We start from the raw sequence: 22,038 nt of genomic DNA on the forward strand, positions 1-22,038 counted from the left end.
GTATATTTTAGTAGAGGTGGGGTTTCACCATGTTAGCCAGCATGGTCTCGATCTCCTGGCCTCGTGATCCGCCTGCCTTGGCCTCCCAAAGTGCTGGGATTGCAGGCGTGTGCCACCGTGCCCAGCTCTAAGCACTTCTAAGATGAAGATGGGCCTCTTGGCAGGCTTGCATGGGAGGAAACTGGGGCACATGTGGGATTTTTTTCCTCCTATCTCCCATGAGAAGGAAGCTCATAGACCACTGGCTAAGGATTCCAGAGTGGCGTCTCCATGAAGCAAGGAGCAAAAGCCATTGTGAGGTAGCCCAGTGAGGTACCATTGCTGGTAGCCCAGTTAAACTGCCAGAAGGAACTCACGATTGGAGGTACAGTTACCTTTGCGGAGGAAGGCAGGTCTCTGCAGATCCTAAAGATTAGTTACACTGTGGGACAGATGTGACCAAGTTGCCTTCACTACCCAAGGCATTGTCAGGAAGAGCTATTTTTAGTGAAAGGGCAGAACAGAGGTCTTCTGTCCATGACATTGTATTGTGATACAGCACATCATAGAATGCCACATAACATCACAATATATTATAACTTGTTTACTTTACAGTTTGCCTTTTTGTGTATCCCCTGAGAGGTAGTCATCTCCTTGCGTGCAGGATTCATGTCTAATAGAGCTTTCTTTTGTCCCTCCATACCACCTAGCAAGTGGCTGGTGCATAGTTGGTGCTCAAAACAGAGGATGAAGAAACGCTGGCTGAGGAATGAGAGGGGGAATGGGACAGGAGTGAGGGGAGACAGTCGAGCAGGACTTCAAGGTTTTGAGCCCAGGATTCTGTGAGGGAGGGGGTCAAGGGCAGTGGGTGGGTGATCAGCTGAGGAGCTGGCCTGGAGACTGGAGTGGAGATTGGGGCAGTGCAGAGCACAGTGGGGTCCTGGCTGCCTCCGGACAGCTGCTGGGTGTGGGGACAGCCAAGCGGCCTTCATGGGGAAGGGCAGCATGCACTGTCCTGCTCCCTCTCAAGGTTGTTTTTGGCAAAGGAGCTCACTAGAAACTTACCACATCTTCCCTGGGGCTTTTCAGGGACTTCCCAGAGGGCTGGCCCACTGCACCCTGCCCCCCGCACTGGGGCAAGATAAACTTGGTTTGCAGGGGCCTGGCTTTCTCTGAGGTGGCACCCACCCTACTAGCCCTAGGGACATCATAGTTAGCTCCTCGCTTTCCTTTCCCACCTAGGAGGAGTTCATCAGTCGGGTCCCTGGGGGGCAGTGCTAAGGGGCCACTGTGGGAAGGAGGCTTAGGTGGCCAACTCCACTCCCCTGCCAGCTCTGCCCTAACACGGTCTCCATGGAATCCAGGGTTCTAGTTCTAATCATGGGTCAGTCTCTTCCTTGCACTGGGCCCAATTCCTACTTGAAAAAAGGACATAGGAAAAGTGATCCCCCCACCTGCTTTAAAAAAAGACTGCAGCAGGCTTTACAAAGTTGTGCATCCATCACCTCCTTTAGGGTCTTTCATCCATTCCTCTCCTTAAAACTCACTTCTCCTTTCTGCCACCTTTAACTCAGGCCCCTCCTTGCCTTGTCTGCCTCCAGTGCACACCTGAGCCCAGTCATGTGTGCAGAGCATGCAGACCACACGCCTCTGTTAGCCAGGGTCACATGGAACTTTCCATGGGCCAATATTTAGACCAGCACGTCTCCAGCCTTCATGGACATATGAGTTATCTGAAGAGTTTAGTAAAAGCCAACTCTGATTTGGTAGGTTCAGCTTTTCCAAAAAGCTTCCAGGGTAGACTGATGCCACTGGTCCATGGACCACATTTACTATGTGACTGCACTATGCCAAGCAGGCTTTGAGGGGAAAAGTTAAGTGTGTTAAGGTATGGCCCCTGCTATCAAGGAGGCATGTGAATAGACTCACATGGGATTTCTTCACATGTTTGAGGGAGGAAGGGATGGATGGATGGATGGATGGATGGATGGATGGATGGATGGATAGATGGATAGATGGATGGATAGATGGATCGATGACTATCTAAAGGCATAACTCTACAGAACTGGTTGTACCCAAATGCAATAGGAGTTCAAGGAAAGGAGAGAGATGGGGAGAGAGAGTTCCACCTGTTTCGTGGGTTGTTGACCTCTCAAAGGGTATCCCTTGGAACCATGTTGTGTCATTGCTTGAGAAGTGCCTGGAACAGATGCTCTCTGGCTCTTGGGAATGGTTGTGGTTTACCGTAGAACCAGTTGCTTCATGTGGAACTTCTGCTGGAAGTGCTCAAACATCTCTGCATTTAAGCATTTGTGTTCTTCCTTTATCTCAGAACCATCAAGAGTCGATGAGAGAGACAAATGCTCCTTAAAGGCAGAAAGTTACCCACCTTAAGAAAATGCAAGATTTTGCACGAGTTTTGTTGTCTTTGTTTTTAAAGTGAAATGGGAAGATCATTTCTGTATAAAATACAGACATTTCTTCAAAATGTAAGCCTTTAAAAGCCCAGACACTTTTATCTTTTCCCACAAAGGTCTAACTAGTAGGAGGTAAGAAGAAGAGGGGAAAATGAGAAGAAAGGCAGATCTGAGCCGGATTCAGTGGCATTCAAGGAGTCCTCCATGTCTGGCCTTGCCTTCACCCTTTACTGCCATGTCTTATTCCCAGGGCCCTGCAGATGGCTCCACACCGTCCTGGGGCCACTGTCATGTCTTCTGGTGCATCTGCCCTTCTTTGCTTCCATTTGGGAGCCATCCTGCCCTCTCACTGTACCTCTCTGAATTTCAAACCCCCACCCATGCTTGGAGACACACTTCTCCTAGGAAACCTCCCCACAGCTTACTTCATGGCTTCCAGAATGCCATTCTTTCTTTCCTTTCTTTCTGTTTCATTCTTTTTTTTTTAAGGGGTTGGGGAGAGTGGGATACCTTTTTTGCAGCATTTTGTACAATCATTTTTTTCCTCTTTTCCCTATGGATGCAGAGGTGGTATCTTTTTTTTTTTTTTTTTTTTTTTTTTTTGAGACAGAGTCTTGCTCTGTCGCCCAGGCTGGAGTGCAGTGGCTGGATCTCAGCTCACTGCAAGCTCTGCCTCCAGGGTTTACGCCATTCTCCTGCCTCAGACTCCTGAGTAGCTGGGACTACAGGCACCCGCCACCTCGCCTGGCTAGTTTTTTTTTTTTTTTTTTTGTATTTTTTAGTAGAGAGGGGTTTCACCGTGTTAGCCAGGATAGTCTCGTTCTCCTGACCTCATGATCTGCCCATCTCGGCCTCCCAAAGTGCTGGGATTACAGGCTTGAGCCACCGCGCCCAGCGCAGAGGTGGTATCTAAATCCTCTCTGTATCTCCATCTCATACAGAAGTAGGTGTTCAGTACGAGTCCTAAGCTGAATTTGCATGGCACTGTGACAGGATGGAGGAGACCGGGTGGGATTCTTAGTGCTATTTGCATTTGAGAATGCATAGTAACACATTTATGTTCCTATGGAATGGAATGTACACCATAAATCTGGAAAACCCTATCCTGGACAGTCTTGATCCTGTTACTCTGCCCCAAAAATGCCAAAAGAAAACATAAACACATCTTGAAAGGCTGTCTGAACTGAGCCCAACCAACAGAAGCTGAGTGTCACTGAGTAAGCTGGGCTTACCCTCCACCACGGCTGCTGTGTGAAGTCTGTGCATTCACCACCTGCCATATTTGGGGTGGGCTTACCTCTTTGGAATGTGAATCCTTCTTCACTTTATCACTATTTTTAAATGGGATTTGTGCAGAGGAAGAGAAAGAGATCTTTTCTTTACAGCCTCTCTACAAATATCTTTCCCAATAAGGCTATGTCAACCTGAGTCTAAATTTAATGCCTCCATAAAAGACAGAAAAATAGTGAAATGGTTATTTTGTCTGTACAACACAATATTGCTGATTTAATCCATCTGTTTCTCTGAATTGGACTGACTTGGGGTAGATACACTGACTGTGACTGTTTAATTTCTTTTTTTCTTTCTTTCTTTTTTTTTTTTGCTTTGAGATGAAGTCTCTAGCCTGTTGCCCAGGCTAGAGTGCAATGGCACAATCTCAACTCACTGCAACCTCTGCCTCCCGGGTACAAGAGATTCTCTTGCCTCAGCCTCCTGAGTAGCTGGGACTACAGATGCACACCACCACACCCAGCTAATTTTCATATTTTTGTAGAGATGGGGTTTCACCATATTGGCCATGCTGGTCTCGAACTCCCGACCTCAAATGATCCTCTGGCTTTGGCATCCTAAAGTTCTGGGATTACAGGTGTGAGCCACTGCACCCTGTTGTACTTGTTTAATTTCTAACTGTTCTACCTACTGTTACCCATACTGTACTTAAAGGTGTGAGTGAGTGAAGCTGACCATGTGCGACACTCAGCCGTCGATGCGCTTTTCCTACCAACTGGGGAAATCAGAAGCTCTTTGTCTTCAGTTCAGCAGCTCTAGAAACTGCAGCATTTCCTTATTGGTCTGACACTGCCATGATAGAAGATTTTTCACATTAAGTGAATGAACATTTATTTACAACCTTTCTAAAATATGGAATACATATTTACCTGTCTCCTCAAAGAGACCACATTAAACCTAAATTAGCATTTTATTGGACATTTCAGTTATGAATCACAGGGACTACAGCAGATGCTGTAGATCAGGATATTCCCTGGAAGCATTGATGACTGTAGGGGCAGTGGCCCTACCCCATTGACCTTCGGTTACCATGTTTTGTATTTGTTGTGTCAACTTCATATTGCTTTTCTGTTTCCTCCCTTATTCTCCCTTTTTGCTGTTCTCATTGTGCTTCATCAACAATTGCTGCTCTCCTATCTTACCTCTAGTTTTCTGCATCTAATTGGTGAGGTCAGATGCCATTACGTGTTAATATAATACCTAAACTATGAATTAACAGACAAGGAGTAAGAAGGGCCCTACTATGCACAAAATGCATAGCTTTACATAACATCAATTCTGGCTATTTAGTGGTTTAGTTCCCCTTCTTTTCAGTTTCTTAGGTATGGTCTGGATAGTGAGATTGTTGGACAAGTAATTTCCAAATCAGTGATTTGCATATGTGTGCTACATATAGGTCTAATTCCAGTTTGAGTCACAAATGAGAGGTTTTTAATTAGTTGTTTGGAGTCACAGATGGGTAAAATACTAATGTTGGTGTTCAGTTGGCTTTATAATTTAAATAATTTCCATAGTTTATTTAGGCTTGTCAATTTAAATTGTAAATTTTATTTTTCTTATGTCAATTCCCACCGCTGGTGAAAAGAAATTTTCCTACAGTGGGTGGAGAACTTAACTTGTATTCATAGATGGACCATGATTGCTGGAAGGAATCCAAAGCTCTTACACATAGATACAGTCTACTGGCAAAGATGAATCACAGAGCTAGAGGATGAAATTAATAACAAATTTGCAACGAAAGTCTGTACCACTTTGCTGCTCACTAAACCAGATCATTCTGAACTGGGCTTCGATTTTTTCCATATACTTCAGTGTTTTCTCCCAAATTCTTTTTTTTCTGTTGAATTTTTATGACAACTTGTATTTGAAGTCAGTCGTATAAATGCCTTTATAGCTGTATCTAAACTATTAGTCCACAGGGGCTTTCCTAACTCCTCCTATGTGTTAGAATTGTGCTAGGCACAGTTCTTGTTCCCAAGCATCTTCCAGGCTCATTGATGAGATAAAGACCAATGGATATAAGGGGAAAAAATTAAAACTACACAAAAACATATGTAGCTTAGGCTATAAATGCCAGGGGGATTCAGAAAGGCAGGGAGACGTTGTGTTCTTGAGATATCAGAGAAGGCTTCTCAGAGGGGCTTTAACCTAGGAGGTCTTGATAAATGAGTGGAATTTGGTCATTCTATCTTCCAGGTAGAGAGTATAGGACCCTCTGAGCCCCAAAGAGGACATGAGGCACTGCTAGCAAGAGAACAGCTTTCTTCTAGCAGAGATTGGGCCTGAGGAAGAGCCCAGAGCTTAATGCAAGCCCCTGAATGGGAGCATGGAGACTCAGACAAGTAAGGCCCCTGGAAGGTAGGGGAGATGCTGGAAACAGTGGTTGAATTCTTCCCCATCTCCATCCAGACTGGACAAAGCATGGAAGTATTTCCTTCAACAATGAGTTCTTTCCCTTTCCAGCCAGTGCACTTGCAACTCCAGCCTCTACCAGGACAAGTGTCAAAGCTTGATAGGCTAGGGATGGGGTCGCATGACCCCTGGTGGAAACCTAAGGCCCAGAAGTAGCTTATTCCAAGTGCTCTCAGCTTCTAGGGGGAAAGCTCCAGAGAAACCAAACTGCCCAGGAGGGCAAAAGTTCTGGTTAAGTCAGACCCCAAATTCTGAGTTTCATTTTGCCTAAAGTTCTTTGGGGGACCATATCACTCAAGAGGAAGGTCTGTTTGGGGACGTTTCCTCCCTGGTATGAAAGGAGGCACCGGAGACCAAGAGAAGAGACCAGCTAAGCCCTGGGGAGAAGGCAGTTTGGATAAGGTGAGAGAGGGCGCTCACCGGGGAAGGTGAGGTGAGGCGGGAAGCGGAGGGCGAGGGGGCCGACTGGGAAATTCTGGCGCTTCTCCCCGGCTCACAGAACTCGCCAGCTGGATCGGCCTCCCGATCCCTGGCCAGGGCCGCAGCAGTGACCAACCGTCTCTGGCCAAAGCTGCTCTACCCCGGCCGGCAGTGCCCACTCCCCGGGGGACTCCCGGACCCTAGCCAGGAAGAGCAGACACCACGTCTGAGCCTGAAGCTAGACAGTCCCCCGACAGCAGGCAGCTTGCACCGTTTAGTCTCCGCTCCCTCCGTCCTCTGTGGCTCCTTCAGTCCCCTTCCCAGGGCCTGCCCCTGCCCCCCACACCTTCACACAGGTCTCCTTCTGTGCAGTAACACACCAGCTCCTTTCCTGGCTGTCGGCTCAGGCCAACTTCGGCCTGGACTCCAGAGGAGGCTTTCATCGCAGAGCTGGATGGGGGAGGGGTGGAGGCCAGGCGCTGTGAACGTCCAGGTGGGAGTCTGGGGACCAGGTACTGCAGGAAAGCGCTAATAGACAGGTCGGGGCAGCCCTTCAGACCTGGCTCAGCTAGCTTGTCTCCAAGATTTAGGACTCTCAGTAACTCTATGGGTTCCTCCCTGTCCCCACTCCCAAACGCCCGACGCGGTGCTCCTTTTCCCTCAGCTGCTCCTTCTCCCTTCGCTGCTCCTTTCTACCACTTTCCCTCCTCCCTCCCATGTCTTTTCCGTCCTTGGTCTAGGGCTCTCGGCCTGCGCCTCTGCAAACACCCCCCTCCCCTCCAACTCCGGCAGAACTCCGAGGGGAGGGGCCGGAGGCCCCCCTTCCCGCCTGTGGTCAGAGGGGGGCAGCGCCGCAGTCCCGGGTTTGGGGGGCAGGGGCCATCTCTGCGCCCCGCCCGATCAGGCCACTCGGCGCCCTAGGGGTGGGGGGCGGGAAGCGGGACTCGCAGAGAGGGGGGTCCGGCTTGGGCAGGTGCGGGCACTGGCAGGGACCAGGCGGGCTCCGAGGGCGGGGGGCTCAGGTTACAGCCCAGCGGGGGGCAGGGGGCGGCCCGCGGTTTGGGCGAGTTCTCCAGCCTCGAAAGGGGCCGGGCGCATATAACGGGCGCCGCGGCGGGGAGAAGACGCAGAGCGCTGCTGGGCTGCCGGGTCTCCCGCTTCCTCCTCCTGCTCCAAGGGCCTCCTGCATGAGGGCGCGGTAGAGACCCGGACCCGTGCCGTGCTCCTGCCGCCTCGCTGCGCTCCGCCCGGGCCCGGCTCAGCCAGGCCCCGCGGTGAGCCATGATTCGCCTCGGGGCTCCCCAGACGCTGGTGCTGCTGACGCTGCTCGTAGCCGCTGTCCTTCGGTGTCAGGGCCAGGATGTCCGTAAGTTGTCCCCTGCCCCTGTCTGCCTGCCTTCTATGCGTCCCTCAGCATCCTTCTCCCCGGCCCGCTCCAGCTCTGGAGCCCGCGGCTCCGGGCTAAAACAGCTCCCAGGGTCGTAGCTCGCTGACTTAGGTACGGGACACGCAGGAGTTCACCGAGCAGAGTTCTGGGAGTCAAGGACTCTGTCCCAGGGTCCTCGCTGCCCATAGCGGTTGCAAGTATTTGCAAGTCCTTACTTTGCGCTAGAATACTGAACTTGCAAAGTGTTGGCTGGGAGAAGTTTGCGCACAGATATAAATGCGCTCTTTTCCACCAGCTTTGATAATTAGGCGCACATGCACGCAGCTCGCCTCTTCGAAGCACTTCGAGTTCTGCAAAAACAGATCTCAACTCATCGAACTTAGGAGAAGTAGGAAAGAGAGAACGCGAGTGAGGGAGCAAGCAAACGCCAAAGGGTTGACTTCACAGCCTGTTCAAGGCTTGGTGGCTGGTGGGCTCAAAGGAGAGTTAGACAAAGGGGACTAACACTCTGACACTGGTGGGCTGAAATCCCAGGCCACAAAGAACGGCTTCGGAGAGGCCCTCTGAGACCTCAGCGCCTCTTTAGGGTACTCTCCCCACCCAGCTGGCCCTGGAGCAAGGTGCAGCCCTCGCGCTCATCTCGACTTCCCTCCGTCCGCCTGCGCCTGTCTTCTGATAAAGGGTACAGAAACTTCCAGTAGGAGAGACCATCTGAAAGACGATAACATTCCAACCAGACCGTGCTTTTCAAATTCCCCCGAAAATAGCGCCCCCCTCCCCGCGGTCTTACCCCATTCCCCACCGCCCCAAGGTACTACAATGAGTTACTTTTCTAAATTCTGGAACTCACCTAGCCAGGCTGCGTGGTGTGTGTGTGTGTGTGTGTGTGTGTGTGTGTGTGTGTGAAGGGGGGCAGGCTGGTCGATTGTTACGATTGCTACAACTATTTCAACCGGTATAGTTAGAGATGGCTGTTGTAGTCAGGTCCAAAGGCTGTTCGGACTGCACCTTTCTTTCTACCCCTCCTTTGGTAAGGTCCACTGTCTGGGATTATATTCAGGACAAACGAAGCCTGGAAAGTGTATTAGGTAGAGAGGATTTTTTCTTTTTCCACGTGTTTGGGCACGTTTCCGACGGCTGGGATTCCAGCCCTGTCTTTGTATGTTACAGATTGTAAATCAATCGCAGAGGGAAACTCTTCGGCAGGGGGAATCAAAGTTCTCTGCCTTCGAGGCTCTGTGGGCCCTCTCCTGCCACCAGGCTGTCTCCAGGGATAGCGTGGAAGGCGGCGGGCTCAGGCGGGCTTTCCGTTCATTAGCGCGGCGGGGGCAGGGCTGGTGCCTGCGGCGCAGCTGCGATCAGCCGGGAGCAGGAGACTCTGGCCGGGTCACCCGGTAGTGCGCTAAGCTGGAGGCGCGCTCCCGGGCGTTTGAGGAATACAGCGTGACTATACGTGGCCTGGACTCAGACTGACTATATTTTTGTACTAAATTTGCAAGCACACAAAGATGTCTTCTTGACTGACCCCTGCCTTAGTTCGCAATGGAATTAGCTGGGTGACTTTAAAATATTTAAAATCACCCAGAATTTAAAATAATTCTCAAATACTCCATCCGGTATTAGGGTCGCTTGCTTAAGTGGTAGAGCTCTCTCACCGCCGCATCTTTCCTGGGAGGTAGTAATTCCACAGCTTCTCGGGCCCACACCTTCCAGTCGCTCCTCCTCCTCCCAGAGGGAGTGTGATTCTGCATCCGAGAGGCTGATTTTGCGCCCTGGAGCATCCCACCTTTGTAACCCCCTCCGCCTGGGGTCAGCGGACACCTAGGTGTGACGTGGGGAAATGCGCAGTCTGCATGGACGTCAGGAATGTCAGAAACCTAGAGCTCGGCCACACCCCTCCTCCCCATCTTTCCACGAGTTTGAGAAACTTATTGGCGGCGGCGTCTTTGACCCTCATCTGCATTTCAGAGCCCTCGCCTCCGACAGTGCCCCTGGCTCAGGGGAGAGATCTCAATCCTCCTTTGTGAGGCTTGTTTGCGTTGGGAGATTGGCAGCGATGGCTTCCAGATGGGGCTGAAACGCTGCCCGTATTTATTTAAACTGGTTCCTCGCGGAGACCTGTGAATCGGGCTCTGTGTGCGCTCGAGAAAAGCCCCATTCATGAGAGACGAGGTCCGGTGGGTTCTCTCGTACTGCCCGACCCCCTCTCCCACAATGCCCCCCTGTGCCCGCCCGCCGCCACCTCCCGGCTCCAGCCCTGCGCAGAGCGGCGGTGAAGCAAAACAGTTCCCCGAAAGAGGTAGCTTTTTAATTGGCTTGCCACAAAGAATCACTTATACGGCCTTGCGGTAATGAGGGGAACCGGATCAGGCGCGCCGGGATGCTATCGGCAGCCGTTTTGGAGCAGCAATTATGGTGGTGCTGGGCTCCTCCGTCCACACCTAGGGGATCCGGTTACGGCGCTGGCTCCTTCCTGGGGCAGTCATTTAATCCCACTTTTCACTCTGCCAATGTCTGTGAGCGAGCCGTGTCCAGAGCCGCAGCCACAGAGTCACCCAGCGGCTCTTACACCCAGCGCAGCCTAGCCCCGCCCCTGCGCCCGCGCATCCCGGGCCGCCCTTCCCCGGGAAATCTGATCCGCACGGGGAGTGGCCCCTCTCCAAGCATTTCCCCCTCTCCTCGCTGGGTCCTCATGGGTGTGGGTGGGCTCTTCCTTAGTCTGGGCTGGAGCGCATTAACCGACGCCTCCTCTCCCACACCTTCCTCACCGCCTGCATTCTACTGCTCCAGCTATTTTAACGGTGGGTGTGTCCCAGCAACTTCTGTATTTTCCCTGGGATCTCTCACCCTTCTGTGATTATCTTGCCCAAAGGCTGAGCGGATTTCTCCTAGTGGGAAAGTAAAAAGGAACGTTTATCTTTAGATTTTCACTCTCCTTAAAGAGGAGTGGGCAGTCTCGTTTCTCTCTCCACCCTCTGGGTTTGTGGCTCTTTCCTATTATTCATCTCCTGCTGCTGCCATTGCCTTGGGGATTTTGATGAGAAAAACAGCGCTGGGCGCTCCCTAGCACGTGGTGCGGGCTCTACAGTCCTTGGCTGCTAAGGAGCACTCTTGTCAGCACAGGTTTCATTTGCAGCATGAATTCCAGATGGCAGGGCGCTGGTGGAGGGGACTAGTCCCGGCTATTCTTCCTCTGGATTCTTGGAGGAGGCCAGGCCTGGCCTGGCGAATCTTAGCCCTAGCCAGGTATTCAAGGACCCTTGCTCCCCAAATCGGGGTGCTGTTTTCAGATGGAGGCAGGGCATCTCCAAGCAGGGCTACAGGTGAAGGTCAGCACTGGGGGCGCTTTGGCCCCCTTGCCTCCTAAGTAGTTTATAGCCTGCCCAAGCCCCACGTGTATCGTTTGAATGGGTCTACCCCCACCCCAAATTAGTCCTAATTCTAATATGGTTCAAAGAATGAGACAAGATCCTAAGTCTAATAGCTTATCTTTTCACCCCCCTCGCTTATATATCTATTTTTGGAGCCTGGCTGCTTATAGATTCCAATTTTTGTAGGCAGAATTTTCTACATCCCCTCTGAATGTTAGCTGTCAGTTGTATTTAGCAAAACCCATAATTCCCAGAGGAAGGCAGAAGAAAGAAGACTTCTCTGATCCTGGGCTGGGGTAAGGCAGGTCTCACCATTTTTCTGTCTCCTTTCTTTTTATAGTCCCAGAGTTCCTATTCAGAATATCTCATCTCCTCCCTTCTGCTCACCCTTCAACTCCCCCCACCCACCTCATCACCTGTTCTCCCCCATATTAGGTGGGTAAAGAGAATAGTATAGTACAGTAACCCCCCACCTTCATTGCTGGGTCAAGATTTTCACTGGTGAATAGAGAGCATGATGCAAGGTGCATAATAAATATTTGTTGAATACATGGAAAACTCAGTGATGTTTTAGGAAAATAATTTTTAAGTTCTATATGTCCAGGTGGCCCCAGCCTACATTCTTCAGCATTTGAATTCTGTCAAGTTGACTGCAACCTCTCTCTTTTTCTCTCTGGCTCCCCAACCCCTCCTTCCCTTGGCTCTCTGCTTCTCCCTTCCCACCCTTGGTGCAGAGGAGGCTGGCAGCTGTGTGCAGGATGGGCAGAGGTATAATGATAAGGATGTGTGGAAGCCGGAGCCCTGCCGGATCTGTGTCTGTGACACTGGGACTGTCCTCTGCGACGACATAATCTGTGAAGACGTGAAAGACTGCCTCAGCCCTGAGATCCCCTTCGGAGAGTGCTGCCCCATCTGCCCAACTGACCTCGCCACTACCAGTGGTTGTAATTTATTTATTTCCTGTTCAACATAAATAAATTACTTGCAAGCACCGCAAACATGCTCCCATAGATGCTGGTCATCTCTGCAAAGCAGAGGGGCTAGTTATCCATGGGACCCGGCAGCTGGGGTAGAAATGAAAGGCCACTTCTCACTTGCAGGTTGAAACTGAGTAAGGGAGTTTGAGATGCTAGAGGGGTCCTTCTTTGCCCAACATCTCCAAAAACATTTGCTTCTAAGACACATGAAGGACAGATGTGATTCTACCAAAAAAAAATCCTCTCTGAAATCATCTCTGCAATCATCTCTGCAAATTACTAGAGCCACTATGGAGATCAAATGCTCTGTCTGGCCAATCCATGAATTAATTCCTCCTCTGCCACTGACATCTTCTCTTCTCCTTAGAAGACTTCCACGTATGTGGTCTTCAGTGTGAAGAAAGCTCTGCCAGCTAGTGGGGAGACAGTAGGGACAGGCTCCCTCATTGAGTTATGGAACATTGGTGGTAGTTTCCTACCTGCTATTACCTCTCTTGGAGTTGACCACTAATTCAGAAGCAAAATAGTAGCAGAGGGAAGGGCTAGGCTTTGGGAGTTCTAGTGGGGACGGGTGGAGACAGAGCCCCATGTGTCTGCACTGTGGTGGGTGGTTATAAACTCCCAGTTAGATCCAGTGCTGGTGGATGATATATGTGCTTCCCAGCATTCATACAGATGTCCTATCCTATCTCCTTGCAGAGTGAGTGGGGACACTTGTCTAGATTTTTTGGGTAGTTCTTGCTGTCCCCTTCCTGCTGAAGTAGAGAAGGCTGTGGCAAGGGAAGTGAGAAGCTGCCTTTCCTTAACACTTCAGCAACACTGGCTCCTTAATGTACAGATTCTCAGATCCTTTCTGAGAGGCCCATGTGAGCGAAGTGTTGCTTGCCTTTACTATTTTGCTGCTACTGTAAGGGAGGGGTTATTGACTGGGGATGGCACAGGATCTGATGCTCCGATACTCTTCATAACTCATATGCCTTGCTGTTTTTATGTTTTTATTTGTGCTTGCTTCAAGGAGACGCAGCTCTAATGTAAGACCTTTCTAAGTGCCTAACTCTTCCTCTGGGAGGGCTTGGGGTTCAGGAAGGGCTTCCTACCCTGTGGGGGGAAGAGAGACTGAATCTGTGCTTTCCTTCTCGTGGCTGATTAGATCTTGAGTTCTTCTTTGCCTTTTTGTGCTGCCCTTGCTCCTTTCTTTTGCATGCTGTCTGCTTTTTGAATAACAAAGTCTGGGTCACCTCCATTCCTCATGGGACCTCAGCAACCCCAGGGCCACAGTGGCCCTAACACCCCAACAGAGGGGCTCAGTGGAGTCACAGGAAGCTGCCACCTTCCTTGGTTGTGTCCTTTTACTTGTTTGATCTAATGAGTGTTTGAGTGACAAGAATTGGTATTTTTCCATCTCAAGATTCTTACCTTCTTCTTCTCTCTTATTTTTTTTTCCCCCTTGCAGGGCAACCAGGACCAAAGGTAAGGGCTTTCTTCTTTTTCTTTTTTTATATTTTTTTGCCTTTATATTTCCTGCTTCAAAAGCAATGCTATGCTAATCCAGTCTGTGATTTTTTAGACATCAGAAGATATCTGTTTCAGAGGGCGCCTCAACACAGGGGCTGCTGGCAGGCTTTTAGACTAGGGGCTTAGTGGGCTTACTCAGCTTAATCCTGTGAATGTTTCATGTTTCAGGGACAGAAAGGAGAACCTGGAGACATCAAGGATGTAAGTTCAAAGTATTCTTACCTGGTGTCCCAGTTGCTGCTCGAAATGGGTCATTTCCTTGTGCTGTCCTCTAACTAACCATCCTGTGGGGTTCTCTCTCACAGATTGTAGGACCCAAAGGACCTCCTGGGCCTCAGGTAAGAAAGGGGGAAATCCCCTTCTCCGTCCCTTCTTCACTGCATGCGAGTTACTGACCTGCAGGTTCCTGGCCTTGCTGTCGTCTTACTATGTTCTTCACCTTCAGGGACCTGCAGGGGAACAAGGACCCAGAGGCGATCGTGGAGACAAAGGTGAAAAAGTGAGTAAAAAGCAATGCTGTTTGACTCTGGTGGACTTCCCAGGTCCCCCAAGGCCCTACCATGTGTTTAAGAGCCTGGTCACCTCTTAAACAGCAGCCCAGGGACAGATGGCTCTTGGAGAAACACTGCTTCCCATTGATGCCTTTTTCTCTTTATGCCAAGGGTGCCCCTGGACCTCGTGGCAGAGATGGAGAACCTGGGACCCCTGGAAATCCTGGCCCCCCTGGTCCTCCTGGCCCCCCTGGTCCCCCTGGTCTTGGTGGAGTAAGTATCCTTACTTCCCATTCCTTCAGGCTGTCCCTCCAGAAATGTGGCTTTTAAATTGCTACTTGCACTTACCTGGCTGGCTCCCAGGGCTGCCAGCAGTGTGTACATAGCCTGTCCATGGGCTTTGTCCTCAGGCCTATAATTTAGTAGAGTCACATGTTAGGCATGAGACTGTGGTGCTAAGGGCTGGCTTTTTTTCACTAACTGGGATTCTGTAAAGAAAGTTTTCAGTTACCTGGCTTCCAGGCATCTGTACCATGTGGTTGATGCTGGGGGGTGGGTGTAAGGGTTAGGAGGAAGGATGACTGGGCACTTGTATTTCCCTGGAAGAAGAGTGACCACTGTCCTTGGAAGACGTTTATTCTTGGTCCTTGCCAAGTACATTCCAAGCAACTATTCACTCTCATGAAAGAACTCCACTGAGTGAAGGTGTGTGGCTAAAGTCAATTTTGGAATCAAACCAATCAGCAAATTATATGATTGCCTAGTTTTTGCAGGTTTGCTATTTTGACGTTTGCTGTATTGTAAATTCTTAAACTTAAATGGGCTCACAGATGCCTACTACATCTCTTGGTGAAATATTCCAAGACTGTTGATTTTAGTCTTTTGCTGGGCATTAAAGTCTTAAAGAATAAAGAACACCCTTAGAAGGTTTGGTTATGTTTCTCCGTATATGTTAAATAATATCTGTCATATTTTAGAACATAAAAATAATTTTATAAAATGACATGTGAGGAACTGATACTTCTCCAAATAACACTTTCCCTTCCAGATTTTGCCACCTTATAATCCGTTCCCAAAAGTACTTTCCAGGCATCAGTGGTAATTCCGATCAATGATAGGTTAGTCTCCAACAATCAGAGTTTATCTCAGTAGAGTTCTTTGTATCCAGATAGAGCTTACCCAGCCAAGTAGGGAAGACCTAGTGCCTTTCAACCTCCTAATGTTGGGTTTCTTTGCAGAACTTTGCTGCCCAGATGGCTGGAGGATTTGATGAAAAGGCTGGTGGCGCCCAGATGGGAGTAATGCAAGGACCAATGGTAAGAAAAGACACTAGTTCTTTGCAGCCAAAATGGCAGGAGGTGGCCCTTAGCAGAGCCAGAGAGTCTGACAACCTCTGCTTCACAGATAATTGCTTAGAGCAGCTCTCCTCCATAGTTATGTAACCTCCCATTCAGCTAGCCCAAAGTATTTGGTTTTTAATGGCAATGGATGCCACTTTTAATGATGCGCTGGAGTGACTAAGAAGAATGAAGATGGAGAGATGCATATAGGCTGATCTGTTAGAAGGCCAGTTGCTATTGCTCTTGGAATGAGAACTGAAGAATGCAGACAGCAGCTACTGTTCTCCAGCATCCACAGACTTCCAGCAGGAAATCTCAGCCCCGCAGCTCTGACTTGGCACATGCTAAATGAAACTCAGCCTTTAGTAAACATGGCTACTGTCCAGGAGAAAGCAAGGCCAGCTTTTCTGTCCAAATGGTGCCTATAAATAAAAATAGAGTGTTGCGTGGGGAGTGGGAAATGAGAGGGAGCAGCCACTCTAGGCCCCTTGCCCACAGAGTAACTTCTCGTCCTTTGTCTGGGCTGTTGGCTAGGAGAAGATGGCACACTGGAGGCCACTGGTGAAGCATGTGCAGTAAACCCCTCATTTTCTGTTCTGATGCAGGGCCCCATGGGACCTCGAGGACCTCCAGGCCCTGCAGGTGCTCCTGTAAGTACCTGCAAGTCTTTTCGCCTTCATGGTGTCACAGATTATTCCCAAGCACTATGATGTTTTAGTGGTTTATAGGGGTTCACCTGGTGTCCTCATTTTACTTTTTAGGGGCCTCAAGGATTTCAAGGCAATCCTGGTGAACCTGGTGAACCTGGTGTCTCTGTGAGTACCGACACGGCCCTGTCCTCTCTCCCGGGGAGCCTCTAATGATAGACCACTGGGACCACAGCTGCTGTCCCTCCCAGGGTCTGCCCAGCTCTTTCCCACAGTTGGTGGCCCCAAGGAAACTCAGATGTCACTTCCTAGCTGTGGAGGAACTCTGACAGACAGCCCAGTGTGGCAAGGACCACCAGGGACTCTGTCCTACCAGCCCCCTTTCCGGGTCACCCCAGCCTGTGCTGCTGCTGCGTCCCACTCTGGTCTCTGCACCTTTGTTCTGACCTTCCCATCTTTCTTCTTCATAGAAAAACTGGCTTCCTAAACTACAATGTCCAAGTTTTGTCCATTGCTCAGGTGTCTTCCTGCTCTAACCACCTCTTAAATTCTCTTCCTTTGTTTGTAGGGTCCCATGGGTCCCCGTGGTCCTCCTGGTCCCCCTGGAAAGCCTGGTGATGATGTGAGTATACATGAGTAGACAAATGAGGAGCTGCCTCCTTTGAAAGGGCCTGGAGAAGGTGTGTGCTGGGGGAGTGACAGAGAGGCACCCAGGGTGGAGATGTCTTGAGGAGCAAGACTGGGCTGTCCCAAACCCTGATGCCATCTCCTATCTATATGGCCACTGTGACTGTGCTGGCAAGTTCCCTGGGGACTCTTTTGGATCCAAGGGGAAGAGAAATAATTAAAACATCATTAGCCCCAGGAAGGGAAATTGAGAAATGAGAGAAGAGAGAGAAAAAACACAAGGCAGAAAGATGTAGAGAAGAAAAAACAAAGAAAGAAGCGTTTAACAACCCAGCATTATCTTAATTGTAAATGAGTTAGAAAAAGCGCAGCCTGAGTCAGGATGTCTACAAAGGATGCAAACGAAATGAAGAGACAAGAGTTGGCACTCTTCGGCTATTTTTACGAATAACATTAGACAGTAAAAGTCTCTCAAGGTTAGGGAGAGCACGTCCAGTCAGCAGAGCCCAGGAGAGGAGAGAAAAAGCCTCTCAGGGGAAGTCGGAGGCTGGTGAGGACAGAGGAGCTTGCCCATGGGCTATGCATGTGTCCAAAAGAATAAATCGTGAACCATGAAAGGCATCCAGGCATGTGGAGTCTGAGGGAGTTGAGGGAGATGAGTGAGCCAGTGGGCAAAGGCATGGACGGCTGGAAGGAGGGAAGCCCTCTGGGGTGCCCCCACTATGCTACTGCGTCTCTGAGGAAGCTGGGGTATCTCTCTCTCCCTTCAGGGCGAAGCTGGAAAACCTGGAAAAGCTGGTGAAAGAGGTCCGCCTGGTCCTCAGGTAAATGCCATCTTTCCCAGCCTCAGGCGTCTTTCCCAGCATCTCCCTCCCCGTGGCCTTAAACCCAGTGCATCCAGTTCAATGAGGTGACTTCTGAGATGGAACACCAGTAGCCCCTATATTCATCACGACCATGTTTGTAATCTCCACTCAGGCTCCCATGAGGGAGGCTGGGCAGTTGTTATTTATACCACTATGCATAAAATGGGGGGTATGGGGAGGGGTGGTCTGGGTTTTACTGAAAGAGCTGTCCAAGTGTGGGGATTGGAGACAATGCCTTGGTGGCCCAAGGGAGCTGGAGGCCCTCCTGCAACCCAGGGCAGCTTCCCCCTGTTATTTTACTCTGTGCTCTGAACACCTCCACTTTGGATTGCAGGGTGCTCGCGGTTTTCCAGGAACCCCAGGCCTTCCTGGTGTCAAAGGTCACAGAGTAAGTATCATGGGTGAGGAGGTTGGAAGGAAGAGATGCCTGCGGGGAGAGAAAAGCCCTTTGGGGCTCGTGCATTTCTTCCAACTTGAGTTTCCCAGAAGTGTGATTGAACATTTTCTCATATTCCCTAGGGTTATCCAGGCCTGGACGGTGCTAAGGGAGAGGCGGGTGCCCCTGGTGTGAAGGTGAGAGGCCAGAAAGTGTAATGGGATGGGGAGGAGGGAGACATTGAGGAGTCCCTCTTCCTAGCCAGGGAGACACTGTGGAGCTCAGTGGAACTAGCTCTTCAGAACAGCAGTGGCTGGGAACACCAGCCCTACATCCTGATGGGCCAACAGCAGACCTGGAGAGCTCAGGGCATTGTCCTTCACAGGACTGAAGTTTGTGTCAATGCGGGCTGAGGTGACTAGGGCTTTTGGTGTCTTCCCTAGGAGTTTTCTGGGGGCCAAGAATGGGGTCTCAGACACTGACCTTGTGCATCATTTTTGCAGGGTGAGAGTGGTTCCCCGGGTGAGAACGGATCTCCGGGCCCAATGGTAAGTATGGACACCCTCCAGGAAGGCTTATCAGAGACTCTTCAGACTATCAGATGGCTGCAAAGAGCTCCCTTTGTGCAAAGTTCATATTCAATGCTATAGATTTCATCTGACTGTGAGCAAAAAGCAAAATGTATTAGATAGATGATTTGTTCAAGATTTCACCAATATTTCCTTAAGATAGCCATGTTAACACACTAAAGATGCTCCCATTTTAAAGAATTCTGTTGAGTCTCAACATTTTGTGAAGCTCATCTACTGCAAGGAGCAAGGTGTGCTTGTAACAAAGGTTCCCAATAGGTAGCAACAGGAACATCTGTGTGTTATGCCTGGGGAGAAAACCGTTGGGTGTGATCTGAGGCATCCTGGCTAGTCAAGGAGCCAGCACCATCAGGAGGTCCTTGGTTTCCTGGGTGTGTGCACCCTCCCTCTCCTCTGGTATCTGCAAAGGGCCCACAGGTAGAAATGGTCACCCTGAGCACAGTGAAGCCAACTCATGCTTAGGCTGTCCTCGTGTGTGTTCCAGGGTCCTCGTGGCCTGCCTGGTGAAAGAGGACGGACTGGCCCTGCTGGTGCTGCGGTGAGTAATTGACAAAGCCAAACACCACCATTCGCCAAGCACTTTAGAGTTTACAGGTTTGTTTCTCTTGACCCTCGAAACAACCCTGTGAAGCATAGGGAGTGTTGTTATCCCTTAAGAATTCACCCCGCGTGTGCCCATCAAAAATTCCCAGGCTGAGTCTGCACAGTTGAAGGAGGAGGGATGGGAATGGGAGGGTGGATGGGTGAAAGCAGGATTCTCTTAACCAATCCAGATTATCAGGTAATCCCTTCAACAGACGCCACCCACTCCCTGGGCAATCCAGTTGGAGTTTACAGACAGACTTAGTTGGCTTTAGTACCACGGTGCTACTCTCTGTTCTTCCTGGTTGCTCAGATGCCCTAGAAAAGTGGGCATCAACTCACAGGGCTCTATGCTGGCTGCTGCTGTGAGTGATATTATGCTATAGTACCGGGGGCCACCATTCCATAGGCACTTCCTGTGTTTAATACCCTATATGTTTTACCTCATCTCATCTTCCTCCACATCCTGAGAGGTGGTTCTATTCTTCTCCCAATTTTACAAATGAAAAAACTGAGACACAGAAAAGTGAAATAGCTTAAGATAAATGGTGCCTTGCAGCCTCAGACTCTGGTGGCCTCTAGTTAATGTGGGAAATTAAGGGTGAGGGGATTGGCAGCTGAGGGAGGGTGCAGGGTGCCAGACGGAGGCGTTTAGCTCTGATTCCTTAGCAATAGAGAGTCCTTGTAGGCGCTTGGTCAGGCGAGTGATGCGATGAAAGCCGTGTTTAAGAAAGATTATGCTTTCTGCTGATTTCATACCCCCACCACCCAAGCTCTGAGGCCCCTCCTCACAGGTCCTTGCAGGGCTGGCCAAAATAAATCAGCTTCACTCCGTTGTGCTGCTTTCCAGCTAATGTGTCTTGTTTGGCAGAAGTTTCCCTCAATGACAGATCAGTGAAATAAGCAGCAGCCTCGACCCCCGCCCCCTTTGTCAGCCAGAGCTGCTGAAGTGCCTTGCCCCAGGGTCACTTTGTGTGAGGGGGATTAGAGAGCACTGGGGCTGCCAAGAAACACTGCCGTTTCTACAGATTAGCAGGATGCTGGCTTGTGGCCTTTTAGCGAGGCTCAGAGCTGCAGTGGCCCTAGTCTGCATGGGCTAAAGACAACCTCCATCCCTTGTCCTTGTTCCCTCCTTCCTGGGCACAGCCGCTCTGTTTCTTGGTTCTCTTTGCTGGTTCCTGTCCCCATGGTAGTTAGGCTGGCAGCGTGTATAGGATTTGGCTTAGAAGATTGACAACATTGCCTTTGAGCCCTTCTTTGCTCCTCCTCCCTCTCCCCTCCCATCAGACTCCTCTCTGGAGTCTGCTCTGTGAGGCCCCTACTCTGTGGTCTCCCAGCGGCCTTCTCAGCCTTGACTTCCAGAAGGGGGCTGTGCAGTGTCCGGGGTGTGCAGGCCCCAGACATGGGGCAGGCTCACGGAGATCCGCGTGCTGGTCTAGTGTCAAGGCGGGCCCAGAGACTGGGCTGGGTTGGCGTCTGCCTGCTGTGGTCATGTGCCCTCCCTTGGGCCTGACTGTGTCCTCTCTCCAGACTTGTTGCAGGGAGAGGTGACAGATGCCAGCCTAGTTCTGGCCTCTCAGAGCAGCGTGGCAGCTCCCTTTCGCTCAGGCCCAGCCTGGGCCTCCCTGCTGGCCGACCTCTGAGGAGAGGGTGCTCCAGAGCTTCCCAAGGAACAGTTTCCCGAAGCAGCCAGGCCAGCCCAGAGGGGCTGTGGCCAATCCTGAAGCTTCATGTTCCTGCTGACATTTTTTCTAAGCCTTCTCTTGCTTTCCTCTTAAATGCCAATCTGGAGAGTCTCCCTTAGGAGAAATGGACCCCAGCCAGGAAGAAGAGTTGAGTTGTATTTAAAACACGAGCTCCCCCTAAAGCATCCTTCTCTAGCTTCTAAGGAGAGGCAGAGACTGGCAGGCAGGACTCAGCAGGGAAAGGTCCCCCCCGACCTGCTCAGTTAGGCCCTAGGCCCAGCTCCACCCAGCCTGTGGCCCCCAGAGTTTGGGTAAAGAGTTCCCTGGGCCCTAAGGAACCCTGAGAGAGCATTTGAGGGGTGCCACCACAAAGTTGGCAGTAAAACCCTCCCCCTCCAAGTCCAGTCCTAGAGAAGGAGCTGGCAACCTTGCCTTGCTTTATAAGCCAAAGCCTCTTAGGGCTTGAGCTTAGATGTAGTCTTTGAACTGTGGCTGGTGCCCTGCCCCATCAGGGAGCCAGTGGGAGACATCTTGTGAGCATCTTTGTTTTCCATAAGAGCAGGTTGTCTGGGGATGGGCCAGAGGAAGAGGCAACCTGGAGTCAACCAAGAGGAGGCCTTAACCAAGTCTTAACCAGAGAGGTTTACAAAGCCTTGAAAGCACTTCAAGGCAGGAAGCACTGAGTCCACGTGGTTGTCTCGCTGTTTCCTTTCCTTACACTCAGTTCTCAGTCTTTAAATGATCACTTGGCTGTGAAGTTAGGGATGTTTGGGGTCTGAACTGAAGTTGAAGAAAAGAAGAAATGGGCCAGGCGCGGTGGCTCAAGCCTGTAATCCCAGCACTTTGGGAGGCCAAGACGGGCGGATCACAAGGTCAGGAGTTCAAGACCATCCTGGCTAACATGGTGAAACCCCGTCTCTACTAAAAATACAAAAAACTAGCCGGGCGACCTGGCGGGCGCCTGTAGTCCCAGCTACTCGGGAGGCTGAGGCAGGAGAATGGCGTGAACCCGGGAGGCGGAGCTTGCAGTGAGCTGAGATCCGGCCACTGCACTCCAGCCTGGGCG

At 50.5% G+C, this 22,038-nt stretch overlaps 1 protein-coding gene across 2 annotated transcripts in view; it reads left to right on the top strand.

Annotated features, from left to right (window-relative positions):
* The first annotated feature begins 7,618 nt into the window (after window positions 1-7,618).
* COL2A1 (collagen type II alpha 1 chain) overlaps window positions 7,619-22,038 on the top strand; it is a 31,941-nt gene continuing 17,521 nt past the window's right edge. The window contains exons 1-16 of one of the 2 annotated variants that reach the window (XM_017853152.1): window positions 7,619-7,884; window positions 12,011-12,217; window positions 13,707-13,723; window positions 13,937-13,969; window positions 14,074-14,106; window positions 14,214-14,267; window positions 14,431-14,532; window positions 15,498-15,575; window positions 16,205-16,249; window positions 16,361-16,414; window positions 16,815-16,868; window positions 17,644-17,697; window positions 18,074-18,127; window positions 18,259-18,312; window positions 18,619-18,663; window positions 19,190-19,243. In XM_017853152.1, the coding sequence (XP_017708641.1) occupies window positions 7,800-7,884; window positions 12,011-12,217; window positions 13,707-13,723; window positions 13,937-13,969; window positions 14,074-14,106; window positions 14,214-14,267; window positions 14,431-14,532; window positions 15,498-15,575; window positions 16,205-16,249; window positions 16,361-16,414; window positions 16,815-16,868; window positions 17,644-17,697; window positions 18,074-18,127; window positions 18,259-18,312; window positions 18,619-18,663; window positions 19,190-19,243 (1,023 nt within the window). In that variant the 5' untranslated portion in view covers window positions 7,619-7,799. The remainder of the gene's footprint in view (window positions 7,885-12,010; window positions 12,218-13,706; window positions 13,724-13,936; window positions 13,970-14,073; window positions 14,107-14,213; window positions 14,268-14,430; window positions 14,533-15,497; window positions 15,576-16,204; window positions 16,250-16,360; window positions 16,415-16,814; window positions 16,869-17,643; window positions 17,698-18,073; window positions 18,128-18,258; window positions 18,313-18,618; window positions 18,664-19,189; window positions 19,244-22,038) is intronic. The other variant, XM_017853153.1, reaches the window with a different exon arrangement.

Source organism: Rhinopithecus bieti, unplaced genomic scaffold, assembly GCF_001698545.2.
Source record: "Rhinopithecus bieti isolate Rb0 unplaced genomic scaffold, ASM169854v2 scaffold_36869, whole genome shotgun sequence".
Taxonomy (NCBI): Eukaryota; Metazoa; Chordata; class Mammalia; order Primates; family Cercopithecidae; genus Rhinopithecus; species Rhinopithecus bieti.